The sequence below is a fragment of the Bubalus kerabau genome, chromosome 2, assembly GCF_029407905.1.
Source record: "Bubalus kerabau isolate K-KA32 ecotype Philippines breed swamp buffalo chromosome 2, PCC_UOA_SB_1v2, whole genome shotgun sequence".
In the NCBI taxonomy this organism is placed as follows: Eukaryota; Metazoa; Chordata; class Mammalia; order Artiodactyla; family Bovidae; genus Bubalus; species Bubalus kerabau.
Window position 1 is genome coordinate 50,722,111 of NC_073625.1, and position 27,311 is coordinate 50,749,421.

General features: G+C 45.3%; 1 protein-coding gene across 13 annotated transcripts in view; it reads left to right on the forward strand.

Moving 5' to 3' along the window:
• TIAM1 (TIAM Rac1 associated GEF 1) overlaps positions 1-27,311 on the forward strand; it is a 492,037-nt gene that overhangs the window by 399,953 nt on the left and 64,773 nt on the right. For all 13 annotated transcript variants that reach the window (XM_055567705.1, XM_055567702.1, XM_055567701.1 and 10 more), the window contains 3 exons: positions 4,606-4,687; positions 12,602-12,688; positions 18,348-18,572. In XM_055567705.1, coding sequence (XP_055423680.1) covers positions 4,606-4,687; positions 12,602-12,688; positions 18,348-18,572 — 394 coding nt within the window. The remainder of the gene's footprint in view (positions 1-4,605; positions 4,688-12,601; positions 12,689-18,347; positions 18,573-27,311) is intronic.

A 27,311-nucleotide genomic window follows, 5' to 3' on the forward strand; every position in this document is an offset into this window, starting at 1 on the left:
AGAGGGTTTCTAAACACACGATGTTCTGGATGCTTTTTGAGATTTTACAGATATTTTATTTATTGACCCTTACTGAACACGCATCAGACCACTCATGGCTAATTGGTTTCCATAACCCACCTCCATTGTATTTCCCATGGATGAATGAAACTCACAGACGTTTAGAGTCCTGTCCTGAAAAGTGACTCATTCATAGATGACTGTCCCAAAACATCTTATTCTCTGCTATTGTTTTGTCAAAAATTCTTGAGTTAGAAGATAATATTTATTGGCAAAAATGTGTACTGTATTTTAAAGATCTTTTTTTGAGGGGGGGGCATCTAGTAGATTTATTTTGTGGGGCTGAGGATTCCTTTGCTTAAGAAAAGCCATGAATAGTCTTCTACTTATGTATTATACATACCTGCTTTGCTAATTATGGGTTTCCCTGGTAGCTCAGCTGGTAAAGAATCCACCTGCAATGCAGGAGACCCCAGCTCAATTCCTAGGTCAGGAAGATGACCTGGAGAAGGGAAAAGCTACCCACTCCAGTATTGTGGCCTGGAGAATTCATGGACCATATAAAGTCGGACACAACTGAGTGACTTTTTGCTTTCACTTGCTAATTATGTTTTAATATAAGCAATACCCACTTGGCTACTTTTTCATAATTAGTTGGTTATTGGGTCCAATCTGTAGACTGATAATAAATATGGAGGCACTGGTTTTTTTTGAAAACCCATAATTAAATATGTTTTTCTTAAAAAGACAACTAGGAATAGAGTTTGCAACAACCCTGATCAATCGATCGATTGATTCATCCAGCAAATATTTATTTAGCGTTTGTTATATGCCTGGCACCATGCTAGCTGTTCTAGGCACTGAGAGCAACAGGAAAATTTCTACTCTTTATGAAAAATACATCCAGCTTGTGAAGACAGATATAAAAGCATGTAAATATTTTTGACAGGTAAATGGGTAGTATTTCCAGGGATGCTAAGTGCTGGGAAAGAAAAGGTTAGGACATGAATGGATAGAGAAAAATGGACATCTGAAAGTGATCCTGCCGCCCCTTTTAGACGTGACGTTTGAGCAGGGTGGTGAGTGAGGTGAGAAAGTGAGTCACTGAGGTATTTAGGAGGAATGTGTCCCAGGGTCAGGGAACAAAGCCCGGCAGGGCCTGGCAGGGGAAGGGGGTGGTGGTGGAGGTGGTTTACTGTGTTTGAGTAGCATCAGTGGGGAGGGTGGGTGAGTGGGGGGTTGTGGGGTGTTGAATTCAGGAGGTGAGGGAGAAGGGGAGCAGGAGGGCTTGTCAGGCCCAAGTGAGAGGTGAAACCCCAAGAGACAAGGGCTTTATTTGACTCCTGTCTTAATAGGCTCACAGCGGCTAGCATGTGGCCCACGAGCCTTGGGGAGGGGGCTGGGAGAGCTGGAGCCTGGTGAGCTGTCCTTCAGGCAGTGCATGATAGGGGCTTGGACCAGGCGCCCCACGAAGACCTGGTAAGAAATGAATGTGACATTCACTCGACAACTCAAGTTCCGGGGTAATCAGATCATTTTTTAACATCTGATGGTCTTTACTCTGGTTTTCGAAAAGAAGGATAATATGCATCATTGTTGATTTAATAGCATAGTGAGTGTGTGTGATACTTTTTGCTAAAGATATGTTTAAAACTGTGGAATTTCAAAATTTCTGGTGTCAGATATTCTGATTGCATCAAAAATGTATTTTAAAGTGCAGATCCTTCTTGAAATTTTACATACTTTAGAGATTTAAAAAATCCAGTTTTTGTTCACCTGGCCTAAGGACCACACAGTGAAGGGTCCAGTATTATACAAAGTTACTGTCTGAGACTGGTGAAGAAACACAAAGACTTTCACACCAATTACAAAGAAGAGTAGGAGGCAATATTGAGAGAATAGGAAAGCTTATTTACGAAGCTAAATTCCCACTGGATATGTAGAAAGCCATTTGGAACTTTCCGGAGATGACTAAAACAAATGGTGATACACTGCCACCTAGCGGGGAGAGTTTGGCTTTCAAGGAAATTGAAAAAAATCAAACCAAGGTTCCAAAGAAGTTGAAGTAATAAGTAGTACATTTCATAACATTTTACTGAGCATTCCATGACATTGTAAAATATATCATAGCGTTGATTATCTTTGGTAAAGGTATAATTTTGGTGACTGTATTTTCTGAACTAAAGATCAGTGTTAGAACTGATGTCTTCTAAATGAAGAATGCACTGGTATGGAACTTTTTCTGAAGAATATAGACAGAAAATGATATTAAGTTATGCCCCCAGCACTTTGCATTTGATGGAAGTTGCATTAAATTAGGGTGTTCTAGAGGCTCTGGGCTTGTAGGGTCAACATTTCCAGCCCCTCTTCCACCCCAGCCTCTTGGCTTAACCTGTTTCCAGGCTCCTGATTCAGGCTCCTAAGCATTCAGCTCACCTCTCCTACCTGTCAACTGCCCTAAGAAAGTGAACAGAAAGAAACCTGTGTTTTTTTTTGTTTTTGTTTTTTTTCATACTTGGCATGAATGAAATTATTCCTGGACAAATGACTAAGATGGGAGCAAGTTTAAATAATCACTGAGACTTCTCTTCAGTGCTCAAGAAGAGCTTTCTCTTATTGACTTTGGCTCAAAAGAGATTTTCCTTTTGAAATTAAAGACAGTTTAAAAAATTCCATATGAGCCTTTGACACATTTATTTGTTTTGGAACGTCTATCATAAATTTTCAGAGATGGCCTTTGGCTTACTTACCTCGGGATTCCCTGGTGGCTCAGATGGTAAAGAATCTGCCTGCAGTGCGGGAGACCCAGGTTCGATCCCTGGGTCAGGAAGATCTCCTGGAGTAGGAAATGGCAACCCTCTCCAGTATCTTTGCCTGGAAAGTTCCATGAACCCTGGTGGGCTACAGTCCCTGGGGTCACAAAGAGTCTGACACCACTGAGCGACAAACACTACTACTACTTGCTTACCTAAGAAATAAGATTTTTGGGGGGGTGTGGGGGAATATAATTGGTTTACAGTGTTACGTTGGTTTCTGCTCTACAACAAAGCGAATCAGCCATATGTATTTATATATCTCCACCCACCCCCCTTCCCACCCGCCTCGGTCATCACAGAGCACCGAGCTGAGCTCTGCTACACAGCAGCTTCCCACCAGCTATCTGTTTTACACACGGCAGTGTATATATGTCAATGCTACACTCCCAATTCGTTCCGTGGAAGTAAGGCTTGTACCCTTGACTGTGGTACCCCTGAGTTCCACCAGGAGGCAGTCGCGAGGCACTATAGTGTAGCGGGGAGCACTTCAGCGCTGAACCTGCACTTCAAATCCCAGCTCTGCCCAGGCTGGCTTTCTGATCTTAGGAAAGTACTTTCTCTGCTCCTTTTTCTCTTCCTTTGTAAAATAGGGGTCATATTTGTCTCATAGAGAACATGTGAAGGGTGAGAACACATGGTAAATAAAACCTTCGTAAGTTATGGCCCATGATGATGCTAAGTCCAGACACTGAAACGTGAAAGTGAAAGTTGTTCACGTGTGTGCGACTCTTTGTGGACTGTGAAGCTCATGGGATTCTCCAGGCCAGAATGTTGGAGTGGGTAGCTGTTCCCTTCTCCAGGGGATCTTCCCAAGCCAGGGATCAAACCCAGGTCTTCCACCTTAGAAGGCAGAGAGCCAAAGAATTGATGCCTTCAAACTGTGGTGCTGGAGAAGACTCCTGAGAGTCCCTTGGACAGCGAGGAGATCAAACCAGTCAATCTTAAGTGAAGTGAAGTGCAAGTCGCTCAGTCGTGCGACTCTGCGACTCCATGGACTATAGTCCATGGAATTCTCCAGGCCAGAATACTGGCGTGGGTAGCCGTTCCCTTCTCCAGGGGATCTTCCCAACTCAGAAATCAAACCCAGAACTCCCGCATTGCAGGCGGATTCTTTATCAGCTGAGCCACAGGGGAAGCCCATCAAAATGTGCAGTATCAATTAAATTAATTGAAATAAAAATTCTTAATAAACCACCAATTTCTCTTATCTCTTTTCCCATTTTTTCTTGGGTTTCCAAGAGATTTGATTGATTTATATACTTAAGTTTTCTCAATACTTTTGTATAATTCAGTGACTAGAAGAGAATATTGTTTATATGATTTTTTGTCTGTTTCAGTGCTGTAATTTTTCTCTGCATATTGTGGACTTTTTGAGCAAAAATGGCATATGAACAGAAGCACAGGGATTTCTCCTATTTCCGTGGATTCTATATCAAGATCCTTATAACTTCTTCTTGTTGTTAATGTTTTTCCCTAGTACTAGAGATTTTTGATTACCTTAGCATTATTTTTCAGGTCTGTGATAGATGTACGGTGGGAAAAAATTGTATATACAAACTATGCCAAGGAATCATTAAGAAACTGGAACTGTAGCTAAATTTGGGAATATAAGTTTTTAAAAATTTCCACGTTAAGTCTTAATGGGGTCAGTTCAAGAAAAAATACTGGGATGTGATGAGAATTTGATGTCAAGTGTCAGTTGTGAAAAAATAGATTTACAAATTGATGACTGTTTCTAATAAGTTATTTATAATGTAGTCCTAATTAGGTTTCTCTTTGTCATTTTCAGCTGTACAAAGAAATTGAAATTTGTCCAAAAGTCACTCAGTACATCCAGATTGAGAAGTCAGATACAGCTGGTGATAATTATGGTATGTTTATTTTTCTTTGATCTTTGGTGTTCTTCACGTGAAAACAATTCCTGCATAAACATGTACTTATTTACAATTCAATAAAACCTTTGAGGTCCATTTACAACAGATAACCCATCTGGCTTCTGTGCTTTGCAGCTCAGCCAAACTGAGGGGGGAAATAAAAAAGATATTTACCCTCTGGATGATGAAGACTTTAGCTTTAAATTTGGTAACTTTAATCTTCTTGGTTTTCCTGTCATAAAAAAGGAGTGGATTTATTGAGAATAGATTATTTTATATTATAATGTAGCCTAGTAATGAAGAAGGGCTTCCTAGGTGGCTCAGTGGTAAAAGAATCTGCCTACCAGGATAGGAGACATGAATTTGATCTCTGGGTCAGGAAGATCCCCTGGAGATGGAAATGGCAATCCACTCCAGTATTCTTGCCAGGAAAATCCCATGGACAGAGGAGCCTAGTGGGCAACAGTCCATGGGGTCGCAAAAGAGTCAGACACAACTGAGTAACTGGACAGCAATAACAAGTAACGAAGAAATTATCCCTTTGCACGTCTATCCCCCAGAAATGTATTGTTCTCCATCCCTCACAGATGATGTTAAAGGAATTTACTTTGATGTGAGTGGGGGTGCCCTAGACCATCCTTAGGTTTGCCGATTCACTGAGAAGACTCACTGCACTTACAGTCGTGTTCACGGCCATGATTTATTACAGCAAAACTATGCGAAATAACATCAGTAAGAGGGAGAGGCACGTGGGGTGAAGTGCTCGGACACCAGGCGCAAACTCCCAAAAGTCCAGCCCAGTCACACGGCAAGCCCACAGTTCCCTCAGCAGCGAGCTGAGACGATGCGTGTGAACTACGCTGTCTGGTAGGAGGTTTGTTAGGGATTCAGTGCCCAGGGTTTTGGTTAGGAGGCTGGTCCCAGAGGCACCCTCTGCCCCGCATGTACCAGGACTCCAGCCTTCCAGGAGGAAAGCGGTGTTTGGCATAACCCACACTGTCTGTGCAGAGTTTTAGACACAGTGAGCTCCATCAGGGTGTTGGGAACCCTCCCAAAATCCAAGTTCCCAGATTTCAGGCAGGAGTCAAAGTTGTAAGCAGGCCTTTTTTCAAAGAGCAGCAGTCAGGCCCGCTCCATTAGGGCTTTCCTACACAGTTGTCCAATTCTGGTGTAGTTAAAGATGGGATATTTTCCATGGATTCCACACCGGTCTGCTTAGCATTAGCCTTGATGACTTGGACAGCCGCAGAGTTGCTGCTTGAGTACAACATGTAGGGAAACCCATACTCTACTGGGGTAGATTAGCCAGGCGGGGCGAGGTTAGCTGAGGCAGTGGCAGTCGCCAAAGCCCCCTGGCTCCGAACAGTGGAGTTCTTTCTCCTGTTCACCCTGCCGCCTTTGGGTTGGCCGCAACCCTTTCTCTCTGTTGTCCTCACGCCAGGACCTAGGCCTGGAGCAGCTTCCACATGGGAACCTTGTCTGTTCCTTGGCAGAAGGCAAAGAGGGGAGGTAGTGAACCAGCCACTGGCTCATTCCCAGTATACTCTTCAAAGCAAGTGACTGGAGCCAGGGATTGGGTGGGTAGGCAGAGAAGTGTAGGCCTACAGGGTGCTGGAAAGAAGGAGGGCTAGGGGAGTTTCCTGGTGGTTAGGAATCTTCCTTGCAATGCAGGGGATCCTGGTCTGATCCTTGGTCAGGGAACTAAGATCCCACACATACAGGGCAGTTAAACCTGTGTGCCACTAGAGAGCCTACCTGCTGTGACAAAGACCCGGTGTGGCCAAAGAAATACATACATTTTTTTTTTTTTTAAAAAAAGAGAAGAACTAGAAAACCATAAAGAAGGCTGAGTGCTAAAGAATCGATGCTTTTGAATTGTGGTGCTGGAAAAGACTCTTGAGAGTCTCTTGGACAGCAGGGAGATCAAACCAGTCAATCCTAAAGGAAATCAACCCTGAATATTCATTGGAAGGATTGATGCTGAAGCTCTAATACTTTCGGCCACGTGATGCGAAGAGCTGACTCACTGGAAAAGACCCTGATGCTGGGAAAGATTGAGGGCAGGAGGAGAAGGGGGTGACAGAGGATGAGATGGTTGAATGGCATCACCAACTCAGTGGACATGAATTTGAGCAAGCTCCAGGAGATGGTGGAGGACAGAAGAGCCTGGTGTGCTGCAGTCCATGGGGTCTCAAAGAGTCGGACATGACTTAGCAACTGAAGAACAACAGAATATCTGGTGAAAAGATACAAAGTTTACTGCATATGCTTGCTTACCATTTCTCTCTGAATTAACTTATTGGGCTTTTTTAGCATTGGAAAATCCCATGGGCTGAGGAGCCTGGTAGGCTGCAGTCCATGGGGTCACACAGAGTTGGACACGACTGAGCGACTTCACTTTCATGCATTGGAGAAGGAAATGGCAACCCACTCCAGTGTTCTTGCCTGGAGAATCCCAGGGACGGGGGGGCCTAGTGGGCTGCCGTCTATGGCGTCGCACAGAGTTGGACACGACTGAAGCGACTTAGCAGCAGCAGCATTTGAAAATCTACAGACCCCTTACTGGGCAGCAGCACCTTCAGTATTCCTCTGTAGCCTCTCCCGCAGGCAGAGGCTTATTTGAACCTCTCAGGCCACTTTGACTGGAGTGCTTTGTCCTAATGAGGAAAACCTAACTTCTGACCCCTGGCCACTTGACTTATACCTTCATGCTATTTTACTTCTTGACCTTAAAACGAAAGACATCATCAAGCTAGCACATGTTTTTGATGGCAAGGGATAAATGTGTCTGAAAGGCTTATTATTGTAGCAGAAGCGTGACCTCAGTAATAAAAGCAGTCATCGGTAGCAGTGCTACACATAAGTGTCTGGGTCCTCCGAACTGAAATGCACCATGTCAGTTACTCTTTTCTCTCTGGTTTATTTGATTTCTCTTGGGTAAGAGAGGAACATAGCAAAAAGCAAGAGAGCTGAGTTTCAAAGTCCTTGGAGTCAAACTCCAAGATGGACTGGTTTGGGGGCCTCCGAAACAGAAATGACCTAAAACTACTATATTTTTATGTTATTGTTCAGTTGCCAAGTCACGTCTGACTCTTTGCTATCCCATGGACTGTATAGCCCATGAGGCTCCTCTGTCTTTGAGATTTCCCAGGCAAGAATACTGGAGTGGGTTGCCATTTCTTCTCCAGGGTATCTTCCCATAAAAGGGATCAAACCCATGTCTCTTGCGCTGCAGACAGATTCTTCACCAGTGAACCACCAGGGCAGCCCATATTTTTATATTTAAAAAAAATTTATTTCTTTAAAGTTATTTCTATTTTTTTGGCTTTGCCGCATAGCCTGTTGGATCTCAGTTCCCCGACCAGGGGTCAAACCCACGCCCCTTGTAGTTGGAGTGCAGACTCTTAACCACTGGACTGCTTGGGAAGTCGCTATACTTTTTATTAAAGTGACTGAAGTAGTTGCAGAACCTGTTTCCGTTTCCACACTGAAGGGGTTACAGGGCATCAGAAATCAACCCAGAAGGTACAGTCAGCTGTGCTTCTCACATGACCTGACATAAAGAAGCAGGGGTCCTGTCCTGGACCTCCCCTGCTTTTGTAAATGACAAAGTCCCATGCTTGGAGGATGTGGTGGTACCAAACGATGAGTTTCTTGATGCTTAGTCTTGCTTTCTACCCTTATATTGCTGTCAGTTGCATCCTGTCTGTACTAGTTCCTGGACTTCACCTGGGACAGCCTCCAGTTCAGTTCAGTTGCTCAGTCATATCCGACTCTTTGAAACCCCATGGACTGCAGCACGCCAGGCCTCCCTGTCCATCACCAACTCCCAGAGTTCACTCAAACTCATGTCCATTGAGTCGGTGATGCCATCCAGCCATCTCATCCTCTGCTGTCCCCTTCTCCTCCTGCCCCCAATCCCTCCCAGTGTCAGGGTCTTTTCCAGTGAGTCAGCTATTTGCATCAGGTGGCCCAAGTATAGGAGTTTCGGCTTCAACATCAGTGCTTCCAGTGAACACCCAGGGCTGATCTATAGGATGGACTGGTTGGATCTCCTTACAGTCCAAGGGACTCTCAAGATGCATAGCTCATAAGCTCAGCTGACCCATTTATTCTCAGTGTCCAGTTCACATTGGCTTAGGTGTTTCCACAGAAGTTACAGAGTCCCCCGGCCCTAAGAGACCTGAGAGTCTCTGACCTCAAAGGTACTAAGGAGTCTAAAGTCAGCCCATCTTTCTCTGACATTTGCATCTAAGAGCAGCTTCCTGCTATACATCAATTTCACTGCATGTAAGTTACTAGCACACATCAGCATACAAACCAGATACTGCTTTCTATTGTAGAACACTTCAGGGAGGAAAATATGACTTAATAATCCCACTGACGAAACAAATGGAAAGATTTAGCACTTGCCTAATTTCTCATCCTTCCCTCCACCTCAGCCCTCAGGACTCTCTCAGAGCTTGTTGTTAAAGTTAGTTCACATAGTTTTGTAATAGACTAAGCATGATCATGTAGGCAGCCTTGAAGTGGAAGAATGCATCATTTCAGCAACTGAGTATTTGTTTTTCTCTGGGGACTTCTTAGACTAGTAGATTTTTGGTCTTGCGTCCCCTCTATGTCAGCAGGCATGCCTGCTCAATTGCTAAGCCATGTCCAGCTCTTTGCGACCCCATGGACTAGAGCCCACCAGGCTCCTCTGTCCATGGGGTTTTCCAGGCAGGAATACCGGAGTGGATTGCTATTTCCTCCTCCGGGAGATCTTCACAACCGGAGGTCAAACCCACACCTCCTGCGTTGTCTGGCAGGTTCTTTACCGCTGAGCCACCCGGGAGCCCCCTGCTCTCTGTCAGTGGAGTCTACGTTTTTCTCACTTTCTCCGTTTCACTGTGTCCTGGACTCTGGTTTTGAGTCCATGTGTTTTGTTTACTGTGTTGTCATGATTTTTCTTTGGTCCTCAATTTCGGTATGAAGAAGCTTCTGGTTATTCAGGAAATGAGTCTGTCTTTTCGGTTTCTTTGCTTAGTTTTAATCACCTTCATTTTCATGACCATATGTCACTCGGGGTGCCTCCTGGTCTCTGTAATTCGAAGCCTTTAGGTAGGGTGGGCATGTTGGCTTTGTATGGACTAACTCCTTCTGTTTCCTGTGGCCATCATTTTGGACTGTATTACATGTGTTTTCTTGGAATTAGATTGTTGCTATCCTTAAAAAACTAAAAATAGAACTACCCTGTGCTGTGCTGTGCTTGGTTGCTCAGTTGTGTCTGACTCTTTGAGACCCCATGGACTGTAGCCCACCAGCCTCCTCTGTCTATGGGAATTCTCCAGGCAGGAATACTGGAGTGGGTCGCCATGCCCTTTTCTGCGGGATCTTCCCAACCCAGGAATCAAACCTGCTCTCCCACATTGCAGGCAGATTCCTTACTGTTTGAACCATCAGGGAAGCCCAAGAATACTGGAGTAGGTAGCGTCTCCTTCTCCAGGAGATCTTCCCCACCCAGGAATCAAACCAGGTTCTCCTGCATTGTACGTGCATTCTTTACCACCTGAACTACCAGGGATCCAGCAGTCCCACTCCTGCTTATATATATCTGGAAAAATGAAAACTCTGATTCAAAAAGATACATGCACTGCAGCGTTCATAGCCACAGTATCTACAATAGGAGAGGAGCCTGGTGGGCTGCCGTCTATGCGGTCGCACAGAGTCGGACATGACTGACTCGACTTAGCAGCAGCAGAGATACAATGAAATAATACTCAGCCACGAAAAAGAACGAACTATTTCCATTTGCAGCAACATGGATGGGCCTAGAGAATATCATGCTTAGTGAAATAAGTCAGACAGAGAAAGACAAATACAATATGATATCGCTTATATGTGGAATCTAAAATCTAATACAAATGAACACACATTTGTTACTGTAGGAAATGGTTAAAATTCCCACCTACCCCCCAGTGTGCAGACTGTTGACCTCTTGAAATAGAGACTGCTCCTTGGGCCTCTTGACACCTTTAGTGGTAAAGAAAGAAAGCAACAAATGAATACCTCAGCCTTCTGCTCTGACTCTGCTTTAAGGTGACTTGCTGTAGGCTCTCAACACATCACCTCTCTGGACAGTGTGTTCATTTTATATTTAATAGAAGAAAATTTGAATTAGAAGTATAGTTAAAAAATTTGATCTCAGCATTTTATAAAATGATAGCATTTGAGAAAGGAAATGCCTGTATTTTAATGGATTCTATTCATCCTTTCCCTGATATAGTCCTTGAATCTGTGTCTATTCTAACAGATAAAAGGAAAAGAAAATCTCTGTTGAAATGCAGATAAATACCACTGTGTTAAGGCTAATGTCATTTAAGGCTCATGTCTAAATTATCTTTATCTGAGTAGAACTTAGTTTTTGGATATTCTCTCTTTCATTTTGGCTGTGTTGGGTCTTTGTTGCTGTTCGGGTGCTTTCTCTAGTTTTGGAGAGCGGAGCTACTTTCTAGTTGTAATAGACAGGCTTCTCATTGGGTGGCTTCTCTTGTTGCAGAGCACAGGCTCGAGGCAAGCAGCTTTCCACAGTTGTGGCTCCCAGGGTTAGTTCCTTGAGGTATGTGGGATCTTTCCAGACAAGAGATTGAACCTATGTCCCCTGCATTGCACGGTGGATTCTTAACCACTGGACTCCCGGGGAAGCCCTGAGTGGGACTTCTTGAAGAGTCTTCTGAAAGTTAGAAGTGGCTGTAAGAATGGAATTTAAAATAAGAGACTAAAATAAAGACTCTGGAAAGTCCTCAGGGGTGAGCTTGTCTTGTTCTCTATCCGAGGGAGTTATGGTCCCCTCGTGGGTGATGGCATTTGGAGGTTTTGCCTGCCTGTGGGTATATATTTCCTGGTTCTGTGAATGGTACAAAAAAAAAAAAAAAAAAAAAAAGTGTTCATTTGACACAGTCTGAGAAGTCTCAGTGAATCCCTGGGCCCCAGTCCATTAATTAATTATTCTATTTTGTTCTTTGCTTTTTTTAAAAAAACCACTATGTTTTTCTCTGCCTAAGCCTTATTTTTCTCCCAGAGCAGAAACCATGTCTGATATTTATAGTTGCATTAATTTCCATTGCCCTTTTAGTATTATCTGGCAAAGTATTTTATCTTGAGGGAAAGTAGGTTTTGGTGGTGGACTTTCCATTGATTGATCAGAAAGAGTTTTATATGAGAAACAGAAGTGACCAAGGCTTGTAGCCATGGGATTGGGAGCACTTAGAACTTCAGATCCTTGTTCTGCCTTGTTTTTTGAAGGATGCCACAAAGCCCAAGGTTAATTAACTAACTGAGCTCTGGAAGCCTGGATTAGTATAAGATAATCTTATGATCTGACACTAGGAGAATGTGCGATCCATCAGTTTCAAAATGAAAAGGATTTGTGAAATGTGTTGTTACGTATCCCCGTTTGCAGAATTTTACTAAATTAAAGCAGTGTCCACACAGCACTATGAACACACATGGTACAGGTGTTCTGTTCTGACATGTCCTAGGACATAGATTGACTAAAAAAAAAGGTCAAGGGGACCAAAATGAGATAAGCTAACTGTTTCTTTTTTGTGTGGCAGAAAGAACAGTGAAAAAAAAGCAAAACTGTGGCATTAACTATCAAGCAAGGCAAAAAACAAGGTCATTTTTTTTCCACTTGAGTTGATAGTTGGTTATATGGAGATAGATGTACTTGGTAATATTAATTTTTATTGTGGCTTCATTTAGAGTTGTCTAAAAATACTTTTTTCTGCTTTATGACACAGTACAGACAAGGAAAGACCATAACCCCAAACAGTGAGCATGCCAGGCTCACCCCGGATTCTCTCTGTCGTTTGCTCCACATTCAGGGTATGAGTGTTACCTGCTGTCTTACCCTGCTGTCTCTGTTTCCAGGGTTTTCACTTTCTTCTGTGGAAGAGGATGGTGTTCGAAGGCTCTACGTGAATAGTGTAAAAGAAACTGGCTTAGCTTCCAAGAAAGGTAAGTTATTAACCATCTTGTCTTGACTTGTCTGTCTTCAATTCCCTTTTGGATTTCTCTGGTTGGTGAATGAGAAAGATCAGCTCCAAATGTTCACCTCTAAAGAGTATTTAAATGTTGTCTCAGTGAAAACACTTCCAGGGAATACGAGTATTTTTTCCATCAGCTCAATTGTGCAAGGAATGTTGCCTTCCTGGATTTTAAATCTAATTCTGAGCCCATTTCCATGGGGTTGGTGGAAAATTCCCTTTGAATCAGAAGGGGTTGTCTTTCCCTACCATCTGGGGTGGAATGAAGGTCTTGGGGGTCTGGTTGGAGCTGCTCGGGAAGACCCCTTTGTGTTTTGGTGCGCACTTCTCAAAGCTGACACTGATCTTCAGCTTAGCTTGCAAAGCTCCTTCATGTTCTGGTACTGCCATTCATGGGGGGATCTTTGTAGGAGTTGAGGTCCTTGGGGTTCAGGATCCAGACATCTTGCCCTCTGTAGAGAGCTCTTGTCTGCTATACCCGCCTGCCCCTCTACAAGAGCTGCTACTACTGTCTGTCTAGGTACCTGTGGAACCCCAGCACTCCATCCTTTTTCTACTGAGAAAATCTTTTCATCCTAGATTTTCTTTTTGGCTTCCTACGTTAGTTTCCTAGGACTACAGGAACAAATTACCACAAACTGGGTGATTCAAAACAACAGAAGTGTATTCTCAGACAGATCAGGAGGCTAGAAGTTTGAAATCAAGGTATTGGCAGGGTCATTTCCTTCTGAGCCCCTGCAGGAAGAATCTCTTCCATGGTTCTCTCTAGATTCTGCTGGCTGCTAATAGTCCAGGGCATCCTTGGCTTGTAGCTGCATCACTGATTCCTTCTCTGTTCTCACAGGGTGGTCTTTCCTGCGTGTCTCCCTGTCTTCAGATGACATTCACCAGTCACTGGGTTTAGGCCTCACTGTACTCTAGTATGGCTTCATCCTGACCTCATTACACCCGCAGAGACCCTATTTTCAAATAAGGTCACATTTTGAGTGGACATGACTTTTTGGGGAGACATTCTTGGGCTTCCCTGGTGGCTCAAGTGGTAAAGAAACTGCCTTCAATGCAGGAGACCTGGGTTCAATCCCTATGTCAGGTAGATCCCCTGCAGAAGGAAATGGCAACCCACTCTAGGATTCTTGCCTGGAGAATTCCTTGGACAGAGGAACCTGGTGGGCTACAGTACATGGGATTGCAAAGAGTCAGAAACGACAGAGTGACTAACTTTCTTCTCGCTTTTTCTTCAAGTTACTATACTCATTATAAATGAGTTGGGCAGGTAGGTAGGGCTTAAACTCCACCTTCATTTCATTCTTCTTGCTATGGAATTTTGGCTTCTTTCAGGCAGTGGCAAATTCACACCCACTGAATGTACAAGTCAGTTCTGCTTGGACGTGATGCTTGTGTCTAGTTCTGCTCAGGGACGGCTGGATGGAGCACCTGGGAACGGATGGAAGGCAGACTGACCTTTCTCCCTCCTTCCCTGTGCTGGGGCAGCTTAGTTCTGGGTGTTCAGCTGGCGGGGCCCCTGTGCTGCTGACCTAGCCCTGTGTTGTCAGCATCAGAGAAGTGCTCCCTGCAGTCTTGGCCCTGCACAGAGATGACAAAGGTGTGACCCATGGGAAATAAAGTCCAAGTAACGTACCCGCCGCTAACTGCCACGGATGTGACTGTTGTTCATTTTCCTTCCATGTTTTCAAGACCAGAGGCAGCCAGCTTGGTTCCCTCACTGAGGGTATCTCAGCTAAGAGCAGAGGTGGTGGGGTTTATTCCCCTTTGAACCCCACACTGATTTTGATCTCTTTCATCTCTGCAGTAACTGTGCTGGGTGCGGGGGTGGGGAAATACGCGGCCCTGGTTTCAGTCACATCCTGTTTTAGTCCTTTGAATCCAAGAACCCTGGTGGTAGATGAAAACAACCGTTCAGTGCTGCAACCCCCTTGCCCCCTATGACGCTCTTCTCTACAGATGCAAGAGGGATGTCCATTCGTCCACGTGGGTATCAAACCATCCCAGTACCCGGCCTGCAGAGGGCTGTGTTGGGAGAGAGATTTGGGGTTGTGGTGGTGGTTCAATTGCGAAGTTGTGTCCAACTCATTGTGACCCCAGAGCACGCCAGGCTCCTCTGTCCTTTACTATCTCCTGGAGTTTGCTCAGCTTCGTGTCCCACGAGTCAGTGATGCTATTGTGGCACTTGGGGTATTTGATGTTAAAGTGTAGCCTCTATGTGAAGGTGATGGAGAGCTAGCCGGTGTTGGAGAGCTCCCGGTGGACCATACAGACTCTGATGATAAAACATCCTTCTCCTTCAGCTTCCATTCTCCATTTAGCCTCCTTCTTTATAGCCAGCCAAAGGAGTTCGTGATATTCGTTGTGTTACAGCTGCTAAGTCTTTTCCAAATTTGACCCTTGCAGATCCTTCAACAATTCATTAGAACATAGAATAAACTCTGGTCATTGCCCTCTGGACACCATCCCGATGCCAGTGTTTCTTAAAATGACCAGAATGTGGTGCGCACCAAGGGGAGTCTGGTGGCTTGCAGCCTAATTAGAACTGAATTTTCTGATCGTTCATTGAGCCTACACTTTATTATTGTTAGCCACCATGGGCTTTTGGCCGGGAATGGGCTGATGATTAGTTCCCATATTCCTGCTCTCTCTCTCTCTCACCCTCTGCTCCGTGTTGGATCTCACGTTGACTGTCCTTGTAGAACTGACTTTGGAAACCAGAGTGTGTTTACACATGTCTCTGTTCATCTTGGGCCTGTTGTTCTGCTCTCGGAATCCTCTGAGGTTGTGATCAGGCATCTTTTATTGCTGCCATCTAAGTGTCTTCCTGATGGCTCCATAAGACAGAGCCTGGCTGAGAAGGCCATGGGCTAGAACTCTCTAGACAGATGGCATATTTCACAGGTTTCACCTGTGGGCAAGTGGGGAGTATTTTTGAGTAGGCTCAAAATGAAAAACAAAGTTTTCCTCTTTCTGCTACCAAACATTAATAATGAGAGTTACTGTCTGTTGAATATCTTCAACATGCCAAGTGCAACGTGAGGAGTTCTACATGGATTATTTTGTTTAATCTCAATTAAACCCTTACCAGTATTCTTGCCTGGAGAATGCCCATGGACAGAGGAGCCTGGCGGGCTACAGTCCATGCGGTCGAAAAGAATCTGACATGACTGAGCTACTAACATAGTTTCTTCAGGAAACAGAACTGTTTTCTGCCGCAGTTCTGGAGGACAGAGTCTGAAGCCAGGGTGTCTGCAGCGCTGGGGTCCCTGGGAGGCTCTGGGGGGGTGGTGCGGGTCGGTGGGTAGGGTCCTTTCTTGCCTTTTCCTTCATCTGGTGTTTGCTGACTGTGGCCGCATCACTCAGTCTCACTCTCCGTCCTCCCCTGACTTTCTCCTCTACTTCCTGTGTCTCTCTTTTGTGTCTGTCCCACAAGGATGGTTGTCACTGGGTTTAGGACACATCAGATAATCCAGCATGGTCTGATCTCAAGAGCTTTTACTGAAATACAGCTGCGGAGATCCTTTCCCCAAATAAGGTCTCATTCCCAGGTTCTGGAACACGGACATACTTTTTCAGGGGGTACCCTTTAACTTGCTATACACTCGTATTCAAACAGTCAGACAAACCTAGAAATTCTTTTTTAAAAGTTATTTAAAGAAATAAATTTATTTTTTGGCTGCATGGCTTGTGGGCTTTCGTTCCCCAACCAGGGATTGAACCCAGGCCCTTGGCAGTGAGAGTGTGGCGTCCTAACCACTGGACCACCAGGGAATTCCAGCCAACCTAGTGATTCATTTTAAAAAACAAAACAAAACTTGCAGATGTTTTGAGTTTTTGTCTTTTCTTGTTTTCCTCCTTATATTACGGCCTCTGATGCCTAACCAAAGGACTTGTCTCCAAGAGAAGACTTCAAAGATGGCAGCTGCCTTTCACATGTGGACGTTTGGTATTTTCAATTCAAATGTTGTAACGCCAGGATCTTTCGCCTAGAAGTGGAATGGTTAGTGTCCTAGAATTCCACCTCTGGCATGGAGAGAAACATTCTCATTTCTCTCCCATTGTCTTCTCACCCGTGATGTTTCTTCGAGTATTTTTATGACAGAGGGTTGATTTCAAGTGTTTTGGAAACCTGAGTAAAGCTGGCCTAGAGGTGTGACCCGGTGAAGCGGGGAAGTGAGAACTTCTCTGCGGAATCAGAGTGAGACTTGCGGACGCCCGAGGGGCTGTGGGGCTTCGCATTGGGTGAAGATCATCCTTTGCCTTTGCCCTTCTTCGGTCACTCCCTTTTTACAGATTTGTTTTTCCACATTAGTCTTGAAAATAGGAATCATCCTCTTTCCTTCTTCTTAGCTGAAAGGACCCCGTGTTTTGTCTCCTGTTCTCCCCTAACCTCTCCCTTTCTCACACGGCTGCAAAGTTCTTCAAATGTCAGGCAGACCTGCCCTGAGTCAATCATAAGTTCCTGTTCTCCGAGGCTGGGCTGCTTCACGGCTGCTCCTCTGGGTCCCAAGCTCTGGCAGCCCCCCAGAACGCTTTGCAAAAGTAGCAGAACCTCTCGGGACCTTCAGAAGGCCACTCACCCCAAGGTTCTGATGTCGTTTTATATAAAAGGTGGTGGTGGTTCAGTCCCTCGGTCGTGTCCCACTTTTTGTGACCCCATGGACTCTAGCCCGCCAGGCTCCTCTGCCCATGGAATTCTCCAGGCAAGAATACTGGAGTGGATTGCCATTTCCTCTTCCAGGGGATCTGCCCGACCCAGGAATCGAACCTGAGTCTCTTGCATTTCCTGCATTGGCAGGTGGATTCTTTACCACTAGGACCACCCGGGAAGCCCATATAAAAAGGTGGTTGGGGGGGAGGACAGGGTGTGGGGAGCAAATATGATTGCATTTGGTTCTGTAAACTCTTATCCCTGAATGTGTTTGGAATGAGATGACCTTCAGTGATTGTAGCTGAGGAGACGCCTGCATTTTGTTTCCATAGCAACGATTTTTAGGCTTTAGCTGACTGTGCACACATGTCCACAGTAGACAAGCGTGTACATGGCACACTCATTGCTGAAATCAGGGCCCATTGCCATGTTTCCCCTCGAAACTGGGACAACAGCTAGGATAGAACACATGGGCTTCCCCGGTGGCTCAGATGGTAAATAATCTGCCTGCCGTGCAGGAGACCCGGGTTCGATCTCTGAGTTGGGAAGATCCCCTGGAGAAGGGCATGGCAACCCACTCCAGTATTCTTACCCAAAGAATCCCATGGACAGAGGAGCCTGGCAGGCCACAGACCATGGGGTCACAAAGAGTCAGACAGGACTGAGCGGCTAACAGCAGAGCACATAGATTCAAGAAGGGGTACGGTTGTTTGGTCGGTGTGTTCAGGGCAGCTCAGGCCTGCTGTGACATCCCAGTCTAGAACCTTCCAGAACCGAAGCCCACGTGGTCACCTGAGGAGCCCCCTGGCTCACGCCAGCTTGTGTGCAGCAGCGGCACCTCTAACAGGCGAGCTTGGTGTGCCCTTTAGAAGCAGGGCTCCTCTGCTGCTGCGATCTGATTCGACGCTGCTGCTGCTTTTATGTGTGTGTGTGTGTGTGTGAGATTAAACATTTTTCCATCTCGCGTTGGCAGGCCTGAAGGCGGGAGATGAGATTCTCGAGATCAATAAGCGGGCTGCAGGCACCCTGAACTCCTCTGTGCTCAGAGATTTCCTCACACAGCCGTCCCTGGGCCTCCTGGTGAGGACCTGCCCCGAGCTGGAGGGAGGAGCAGAGCTGCTGGAGAACCCGCCCCATCGGCTGGACGGCCCGGCTGACCTCGGCGAGAGCCCCCTCGCCTTTCTCAGCAGTGACACAGGTATGGCTGTGCCCTGGGGTGCCCCTCGCGGCTTGCGTCTTTCTGTGGATTTCCTGCATCTGGCAGGTCCTGTGAGATGCCTCAGGAAGATGAACAGATTACTGAGCTCCCACGTCGAGGTGTAAAGGGGCTGGGAACTTACATGCTGGTGGAACTGCCGCTTGGCTGCAATGGAAAGCTCTGTGGTCCTGCTGCTGTTTGTCCTCTGGGGGGAAGATAAGTAGATGGAGGCTACTGTCTCTCGATTGTGGGTGGAGATGTAGAGACGCTGGACTGCCAGGAGTCACTGAAGATGCTGGGGCTTTGGTCCTGCCCCTGCTTCCACGGCACCATCTCCTATATCGCCCCAGTCCTGTGTTTCCTTGTGTGGAAGGGGAGAGGATGTGGACTGAGAAGCCCTGAGTGGAAATATGCTCAGAGCTGGTGTTTGGTCTGCTTTTCCCTGGGGCTCTTCTGACCTCGAGTCTGGAGATGAGCCCGTTGGCAGAAACCCCCTCCCCTGCGCCATCTGCTGTTTTTCCTGTTTATACCTTTCCTTCCTCTCCCTCTGACAACCTTATGCTTACTCTAGAAAGAGCAGCTTGGATGCGACCTGCCCCAGGAAGCCTTCTGGGACCCCCACCGAGCTCCATCCTCTGGCTCCCCAGACATCTTTCACGTGGGCTCTCTTCCTGCAACACTGTTCTTGCTTGCGTCTCTCCATCTCCTGAATTTGTTTCCTGGGACTGGGCTTAGAGCTTTTTCACTTTTAGGTGCTCATTCTTGTTCGGCAGGAGAATCTGTGAACAAGCCCACAGGTGAATAGATACGGCTCTCGCTTAATCTCGCCGTGATCTGTTCTAGAGCTGGGGTGGCTTTTAGTAAGCTGGGACTGGGGACTTATTTTTAAAAGTTGGGTTAAAAAAGGTCTTCCTTTCCCACCTCTGAGTGTAGGTACTTTGAGTATTCTTGTTTTGCAAAGTCCCTTCTGAAGCTCAGTCGATAAGAATAGATCACACCAGCTGCCTGCTGATAGTTCATCCTTTTATCGAGTGGTTCCCTGGGAGAATTTGACAAGTTGAGTCTTGAGAGAATCAATCCCAATCACTTGTAGTACCCATTCGCCCATCGTATCTTTAAGAAAGCATTCCAGGGAGCTGTGTACCTTTTTGTTTGTTTGTTTGTTTAATTGAAGTATAGTTGAATTACAGTGTTGCATTACTTACCACCATACAGCAAAGTGACTCAGATATATCTATATGTAGCGTGAGTGTAGCGTTAGTCCTGTCTGGCTCTTTGTGACCCCATGGACTATATAGCCTGCCAGGCTCCTCTGCCCATGGAATTTTCCAGGCAAGAATACTAGAGTGGGTTGCCATTTCCTACTTCAGGGGATCTTCCCAACTCAGGGATTGAACCCATGTCTCCTGCATTGGCAGACAGATTCTTTACCATTGGGGCCACTTGAGAAACCTAAATATATAGGAGGCCTGGCGTGCTGCAGTCCATGGGGTCACAAGAGTTGGATATGACTGGGTGACTGAACAACAACATATGTACATACATATACATATATATATACACACATACATATATAACATATACGTGTATATATATATATATTCTTTTTCATATCCTCTTCCATTATGGCTTATCACAGGATATGGAATATAGTGCCCTGTGCTCTATAGTAGGACCTTATTGTTTATCCATTCTGCATATGCCTGTTTGCATCTGCTAATCTGAAACATCCACTCCTACCCTCTCGCACCCTCCTCCCCTGGTGGAAGATAACCACCAGTCTCTTCTCTGTCCCTGATTTTGTTTCTATTTCGTAGATAGGTTCATTCATATCGCATTTTAGATTCCACATATAAGTGATATCAAATGGTATTTGTTTTTCTCTTTCTGACCAGGGAGCTGTGTATGCTTAAATGATAGGGAATGAATACCACGAAGGCCGTTCTTTTACGTGACCACAAGATGGCAGGCTCAACCCCATAAAACTTGGTTCACAGTGGTTTCTGTAAAATGACCCAAGTGAGGCGTGTTGGGTTATATTAGGTTATTGAAAGGATTTTGTAAGGTCTGGGTGTACATACTACAAATCACAGTGTGTGCTCAACCATTTTTTGGATATTTTCTCCTGTCTCAATTTTTCCTGTAGGTTATGGGTATAAAGTAAGGGTTGGCAAATTAAGACGCACTGGCCAAATCCAGGCTATAGCCTCTTTTTATAAATAAAGCTTTATTGGAACACAGTCACACCCATTCAATGATGTTTTGTCTCTGGCTGTTTTCCCATTTCAGTGGCAGATTTGAGTAGTTATGACTGGGATGCATGGTCTGCAAAGCAGAAAATACTATCTGACCCTTTACAGACCTCTCATATAAAGTGTGAAATTGCTCATTATTTGTTCCTTCAAACACAATCACTGTTTTGATGTATTTCTTTCTTTTGAGAAGAGATTTGTGTGTGTTTCTGTGTATATGCATATACACAGTTTGTGAAGTTTTAAGACTTTTTATTAAAAATTTTTTTATTTTAAAGATGTGTTTGTACATAGGTGCCTGTTTTGAGAATATCTGGGTATATTCTGTGTACATAGCTTTACCATGTCCACAGCTGACCATACATCCTCCTTCAGACCAGATGCCTTTGAAATCTGTGTGCTAAATATACTGAACCTAATGTTGTTTAAGAATTGATGCTTTTGAACTTGTGGTGTTGGAGGAGACTCTTGAGAGTCCCTTCGACCACAAGGAGGTCCAACCAGTCCATCCTAAAGGAGACCAGTCCTGGGTGTTCATTGGAAGGACTGATGTTGAAGCTGAAACTCTAATACTTTGGCCACCTCATGTGAAGAGTTGACTCATTGGAAAAGACCCTGATGGCGGGAGGGATTGGGGGCAGGAGAAGAAGGGGACAACAGAGGATGAGATGGCTGGTTGACATTACCAACTTGATGGATATGAGTTTGAGTGAACTCTGGGAGTTGGTGATGGACAGGGAGGCCTGGAGTGCTGTGATTCATGGGGTCACAAAGAGTCGGAGAGGACTGAGCGACTGAACTGAACTGAATGTTGTTTAAACCCCATTAAAACTTTTTTATTTTGGAATCATTCTTAGATGATTTATTTATTTGTTTGTTTCCAAATCATAACTGGGCTTCTCTGGTGGCTCAGACAGTAAAGGATCTGGCTACAGTGCAAGAGATCCAGGTCCGATACCTGAGTTGACAAGATGCACTGGAGAAAGAAATGATAGTCCATTCCAGTCTTCTTTCCGGGCGAATCCCATGGACTGAGGAGCCCCGAGGGGTACAGTTCATGGGGTCACAAAGAATCGGACAAGACTGAGTGACTAACACACACACACAGAAATCATGTCTTGGAATCGACATTTAAGTATTTGCTCTTAAGAATTAAGCTGGTTGCCGAATGTTACATTGTTGACTGTGACATGCTTCTGTCCTCGTGCTTTAACATTCTAGTGTAGTTCTTTGTTCTTTTAATTGCTTCACCTTTTACTATTTTGTAGTGATCAAAAACCCTTCAGAATCAAGTGCGCTTGGTCAAGTTAGATAATCAACCTGGTTCAGAAATACAGCGTGAAGGTAAAGTCACAGTGTGGGTTTCCTGGATGTTTTCTAAGTTGGTTTCAACATTATTAAGTTCCAGGAGCATTCTCAAATGCTCTCAGCAGCTGCAGCTCCATCCCCGTGGCCAGAGGGAAGCAAGACACTCAGGCCCCCACCTGGGTCCCAGCCTGTTTGCGTTCTGGTTGTTACCATTTCCTTGTCCACATTTAACAGTGGAAGATAAAAGAGGGGGCGAGTAAACAGGATAAAACAGCCTGAAAGATGGTCCACAATGAAGTAGAGATAAAGCAGTGTCCACAGACAGCTGCAGTGACGATAGAAAACAACGGAGAAACTGTGGACTATAGCCTTAGTCTAAATTTAGAAGTAACTAAAAATAAGAAGCATCCTGAGTGACAGAGTTGAGATTTGATGCGGAGACCATTTTAGGGTGGTCATAGTAAATGTGAGGCCACGTGGACAGAGGGCCTGGCTGTGTCCACAGGCACCCCGGCTGGTGCCTATCTGCAGGAGGTTTTACCTGGTGAATCGCCCCTTGTAGCAAGTCCAAGTCTGCAAGCTTGGCCCTGATCCTGCCCTGAGAATTCTTGATGGAAAGATGTGATTAACTTTCAGGACTGGATTCTTTGTGAAGCCTTTTTCATGGAGAGGTTTGTTTCCTCGGTGTAGAAACCTCACTGCCTAATGGCTTAAGTGGGCTGTGGAACCAGGTTCCTTGGGAATGAGTCCCATGTTGATCTTTATTAGCTTCGTGACTTTGAACAGATTATGGTTAATCTGTGCCCCGTGACCTTGTGCCTGCAGTCGGGATCATGCCGCGCTACTATCAAATGAGGCTGTTGTGAGGAATGATTGAGTAATTAAAGTGTTCAGAATAAGTCCTAGGAGGTGCTCATTGAATACGCTTTCAAAGCACAGTGTCTTAAAGGTGATGGGAAGGTTCTCTGACTTGTAACCAGGGGCTGCTGGGTGTTATTCTCCTCACTACTCTACTCCACTTCTGTCTACACCAGGATATTATCTGAGAACTGTGTTTATGAAGTATACTTAAAGCAGTTTCCTTCCCTGGGTAGAAAGAAGTAGATTCTACTGTCTAGATGCTGAGACTGCAGGGCCCCTTTTCAGAAATAGTGATTCCCTTGGTCTGGGGCAGGGCTTGGGTATGCATTTGTTAGGGTTCGTGGTTGCTTAAAAACTTTCAGGTGGTTCTAATGTGCTGTCAAGATGGGAGGTTACTCTCTTAGGTCACCAGCTCTCTCCTTGGTTCTTGGTCCTGTTTTTTGTCTGTGTGAAATGGTAAGATGATTGGAATGTTACGGCCCCATGCAGACCATAACTGGGGTGTTTGTGGATAACTTTCTGTTGTCTGCTTCATTGAGATTTTTGTCATGACAACCTGTTAGGTGATCTTCTTTATCCTCCCCTTCCTCAGTATGGGAAGGACACTTCCCAGTATGGGTTGCTGTGTTGGTTTGGAATGTCAGGGACTGGAAAATAGATCCCATCCTCAGGGTTCCCTCTAAGACTCAGTTTCCATTCTTGGCCACTGGCCATCCATGTGTCTTTGTGGAAATCTGCCTGGGGCTATTCTTCATCTTTTTTTTTTTTCAACAGTTGTTTAGGTCCATACCGGTATGAAAATGGGGGAAAGGAGGTCCAGACAGAAAGCTTGTTGCTTCAGTGGCTCTTGTTTTAGAAAGAGCCTTGAAGTGAAGGGGAAGCTGGCATGCTGCTACTGCTAAGTCGCTTCAGTCGTGGCCAACTCTGTGCGACCCCATAGACGGCAGCCCACCAGGCTCCCCCATCCCTGGGATTCTCCAGGCAAGAACACTGGAGTGGGTTGCCATTTCCATAGGAAGTTGCAAAACTTTAGTTTCTTTGAGCGTCCCAGAAAGTCTTTCTCATGCTCCTGTGTGATTTATTTTGAATTATGATCTCATCTGGTTCTGCTGCCATTTCGGACCAGAAAATTCTTTGTGGTGGTGGGCTGTTCTCAGCCTTGATGTTAGCAGTTTTCCAACAAACCACTCTCAGCTAGTCCTTATAACCCTCTTCCCCAAATTGTGTCAATCAAAAATAATCTTCAGACATTGCTAAATGTTCTCTCAGGGTGAAAGCTTTCCAGGTGAAACCACTGGCCTGGTTTATTAGAATGTAAACCTTTACTCCTCAGTTAGCAAAGTACTATATGAACATCAATATAGGAAAGCAAATCTAATCTAAAATAATTTTTGAAATAACTTTGATAAAACAAAAGCCCCTGATATCATGCCAGCTATAAGAATTATAATTCAGAGGGCATCCCTGATGTCTTTCCAGGACTTCAAAACGTCTGTCTCTCTTACTTTAAGTTCTGTCCTTAAGGGTCAAGTACATTTGACTTTTGTGATGGAGGCAGCTTGGCTTTATCATCCCTAAAATTCACTTGACCAGTTGGCATAAAACAGGTGCCCTTGCTTAGATCAGCAAATAGTTTATGATATTACAATGAAAGGCTTCCCTGGGGGCTCAATGGTAAAGAATCTGCCTGCCAAAGCAGGAGACACGGGTTCAAGCCCTGGGTCAGGAAGATCTCCTGGAGAAGGAAATGGCAACCCACTCCAGTATTCTTGCCTGGGGAATCCCATACACAGAGGTGTCTGGCAGGCTACAGTCCGTGGGATCGCACAGCATCAGACACTACTAAGCGACTAATCAACAGTTACAATGAAAGCTCAGTGAACTAACAGTGTTAGTCACACAGTCGTGTCCGACGCTTTGTGACCCCATAGACTGAAGCCCGCCAGGCTCCTCTGTCCATGGGATTCTCCAGGCAAGAATATTGAAGTGGGCTGCCATTGCTTCTAATTTGAAAAATGGTCTTTCCAGAAGTTGAGCTGGGTGGGTTAAGTGGCTGTGGCCCGCCCTAGCCCCTACCTGTTAAAGGCAGTTGGGGTAAGCCTTGGGTTTGGAGAGTCAGCCCCCTGGATCTGATGCTGAGTGGAAAGATGGCCATCTGTGGTGGGCACCGGGAGCCCACCTGAAGGAAGTAGATTAAGCAGCCTTTGCTGTAACAGGAAAGGCTTCTGTGGTAGCCAGGAGAGTCAGGGCATCTTGGTCAGAGTGGGGGAAGCCGTTAGCCTTCTTTGATTTGCCCAGCAGTGCAGGCTTCCCTGCTGTGCCCGTGAAGTGCAAGGTTCTGTTTCTGGTTGACGTTCCACACACATTGTCTGCAGCTCCATTCTGCAGACAGCCGGGAGGGGGGGCGACACAGAGAGAGGAGCCGCCCAGACTTGTCTTCCTGCAGGCAGGCAGGGTCGTGTTCTCCAGACGCACAGATAGCCAGGTGCGCAGGGCCTTCGAGGTGTCTGCTGGGAAAACGTGGAACCATGTGCATTTTGTAAACTGCCGTGTGCGATGCCTACTGTCACCCAGCACAGGGCCCGCTCCCGAGCGCCCTGCTGGGGAAACCCCAGAGCCTGGTCGTGCCTTCCGGCTGGTGCTGATTAATGACACCATCAAGCCCTGTGTGTGGAAAAACAGTGTTGCTTCGGAGATGAAACGCCTCCATTTGTATAATTTTAAAGAACATTAGTGGATTATAGTTTGAGTTTCACAACAAGCTGATAGGATTGGGAAGAACTATATGTACAGTTTTTATGGATTAAAAAAAACTGTTCTGTGTAGAGAAACAGACTCTGGGATTTTGTGAAATGTGGTTGGAAAGAAATTGTCTAAGTTAAAATTGTAGTGTTTTTCCTTCCCCGCCCCCTATAGAGTATATATAGCTCTTCTGAGGGTTTTTTTTTTCCTTTATAATTGTTTTGATTTTATTTTCTTAGCTTGGGGGAGGGGTGAGTGTTTATGTTGATCTTATATATTATGAGTGTTTTTATGGAGTTCTTATATGACAGTAAAATGGCTGAAAAGCAAAGCAAAATCATAGCCTAAGGATTGGGTTCCAGCTCAGTGTCTTTCCTGTGTGTGTGTGTGTGTGTGTGTGTGCGCGCGTGTGCGTGCGTCATGCGCATATGCACATTTAGTCACATCTGACTCTGCGACCCATGGACTGTAGCCCACCAGGCTTCTCCATCCATGGAAATATCCAGCCAAGAATACTGGACTGTGTTGCCATTTTCCCTCCAGGGGATCTTCCCAACCCAGGGATAGAACCCATGTCTGCTGCATTGGGAAGCCCCAGTGTCTTTACTGGCCATGTCTAACCTTTCCTTTTTCCCTTCCCCTCAGTTGTTTTTCACTCAGAGATTGAAACTCAGGTGTTAATAAAGACCTTTAAAAAGTCAGTTATGATTGGTTCTTCTTTGGAAATGTTTGGAGTATCTCTTAGTTTAACAAACATTGTTAATATATCTCATAAGGCAAAGATCTTTTTTGCCTTCCTGTGTTAAGTTCTAATGGGCTTGAATGGAACCTGAGTGAATGTACCTCATCCAAGTAAAAAGATTAATCGAAATGTAAGCTTACGTGCATGTGTTTGTACTTCTCCGAACCTCATTGTTTTCTATCCTGATAATGGTGAGTGGGATGTGCTAGCAGCAAAGGTTTCCTTGGTTACAGAAACAGTCCCATTATGATGTGAAAATAATTTTAAGAAGCAGAGAAATGATCACACCTGTTCACAACATTGGATGTTATTTATGGCAGCTTTTGTGATGGCCTACGGGTTCTGTCCTGCTGGGCTTGGCTCTGCCCTGAGGTTCCCCATTCTCTGAGGCCTCCCTGTGCTTGGTCACTCAATCATGTCCAACTCTCGTAGCCCTCCAGGCTCCTCTGTCCATGGGATTCTCCAGGCAAGAGGAGAATCCTGGAGTGGGCTGCCGTGCCCCCTTCCAGGGGATCTGCCCGGCTCAGATCTCCTGCATTGCAGGCGGATTCTTTACCGAGCCACCCGCCCTGCTTATCCTGTTTTTAAAAATTGGGGTGTAATGGATGTATAACATTAGTTTCAGGAGTAGAACATAATGATTCTATGTTTGTATGTATTGCTATATGATCTGCACTGTGTCTAGTTAACATCCACCAGGACACATACTTCCTTTTTTTTTTCTCCTGATGATGAGAACTTTAGAGGTTTACTTTCTTCGAATACAATAGAGTATTATTAATTAGTGTGTGTGTGTATGTGTGTATGGCTTCCCAGCTGGCTCAGCAGTGAAGA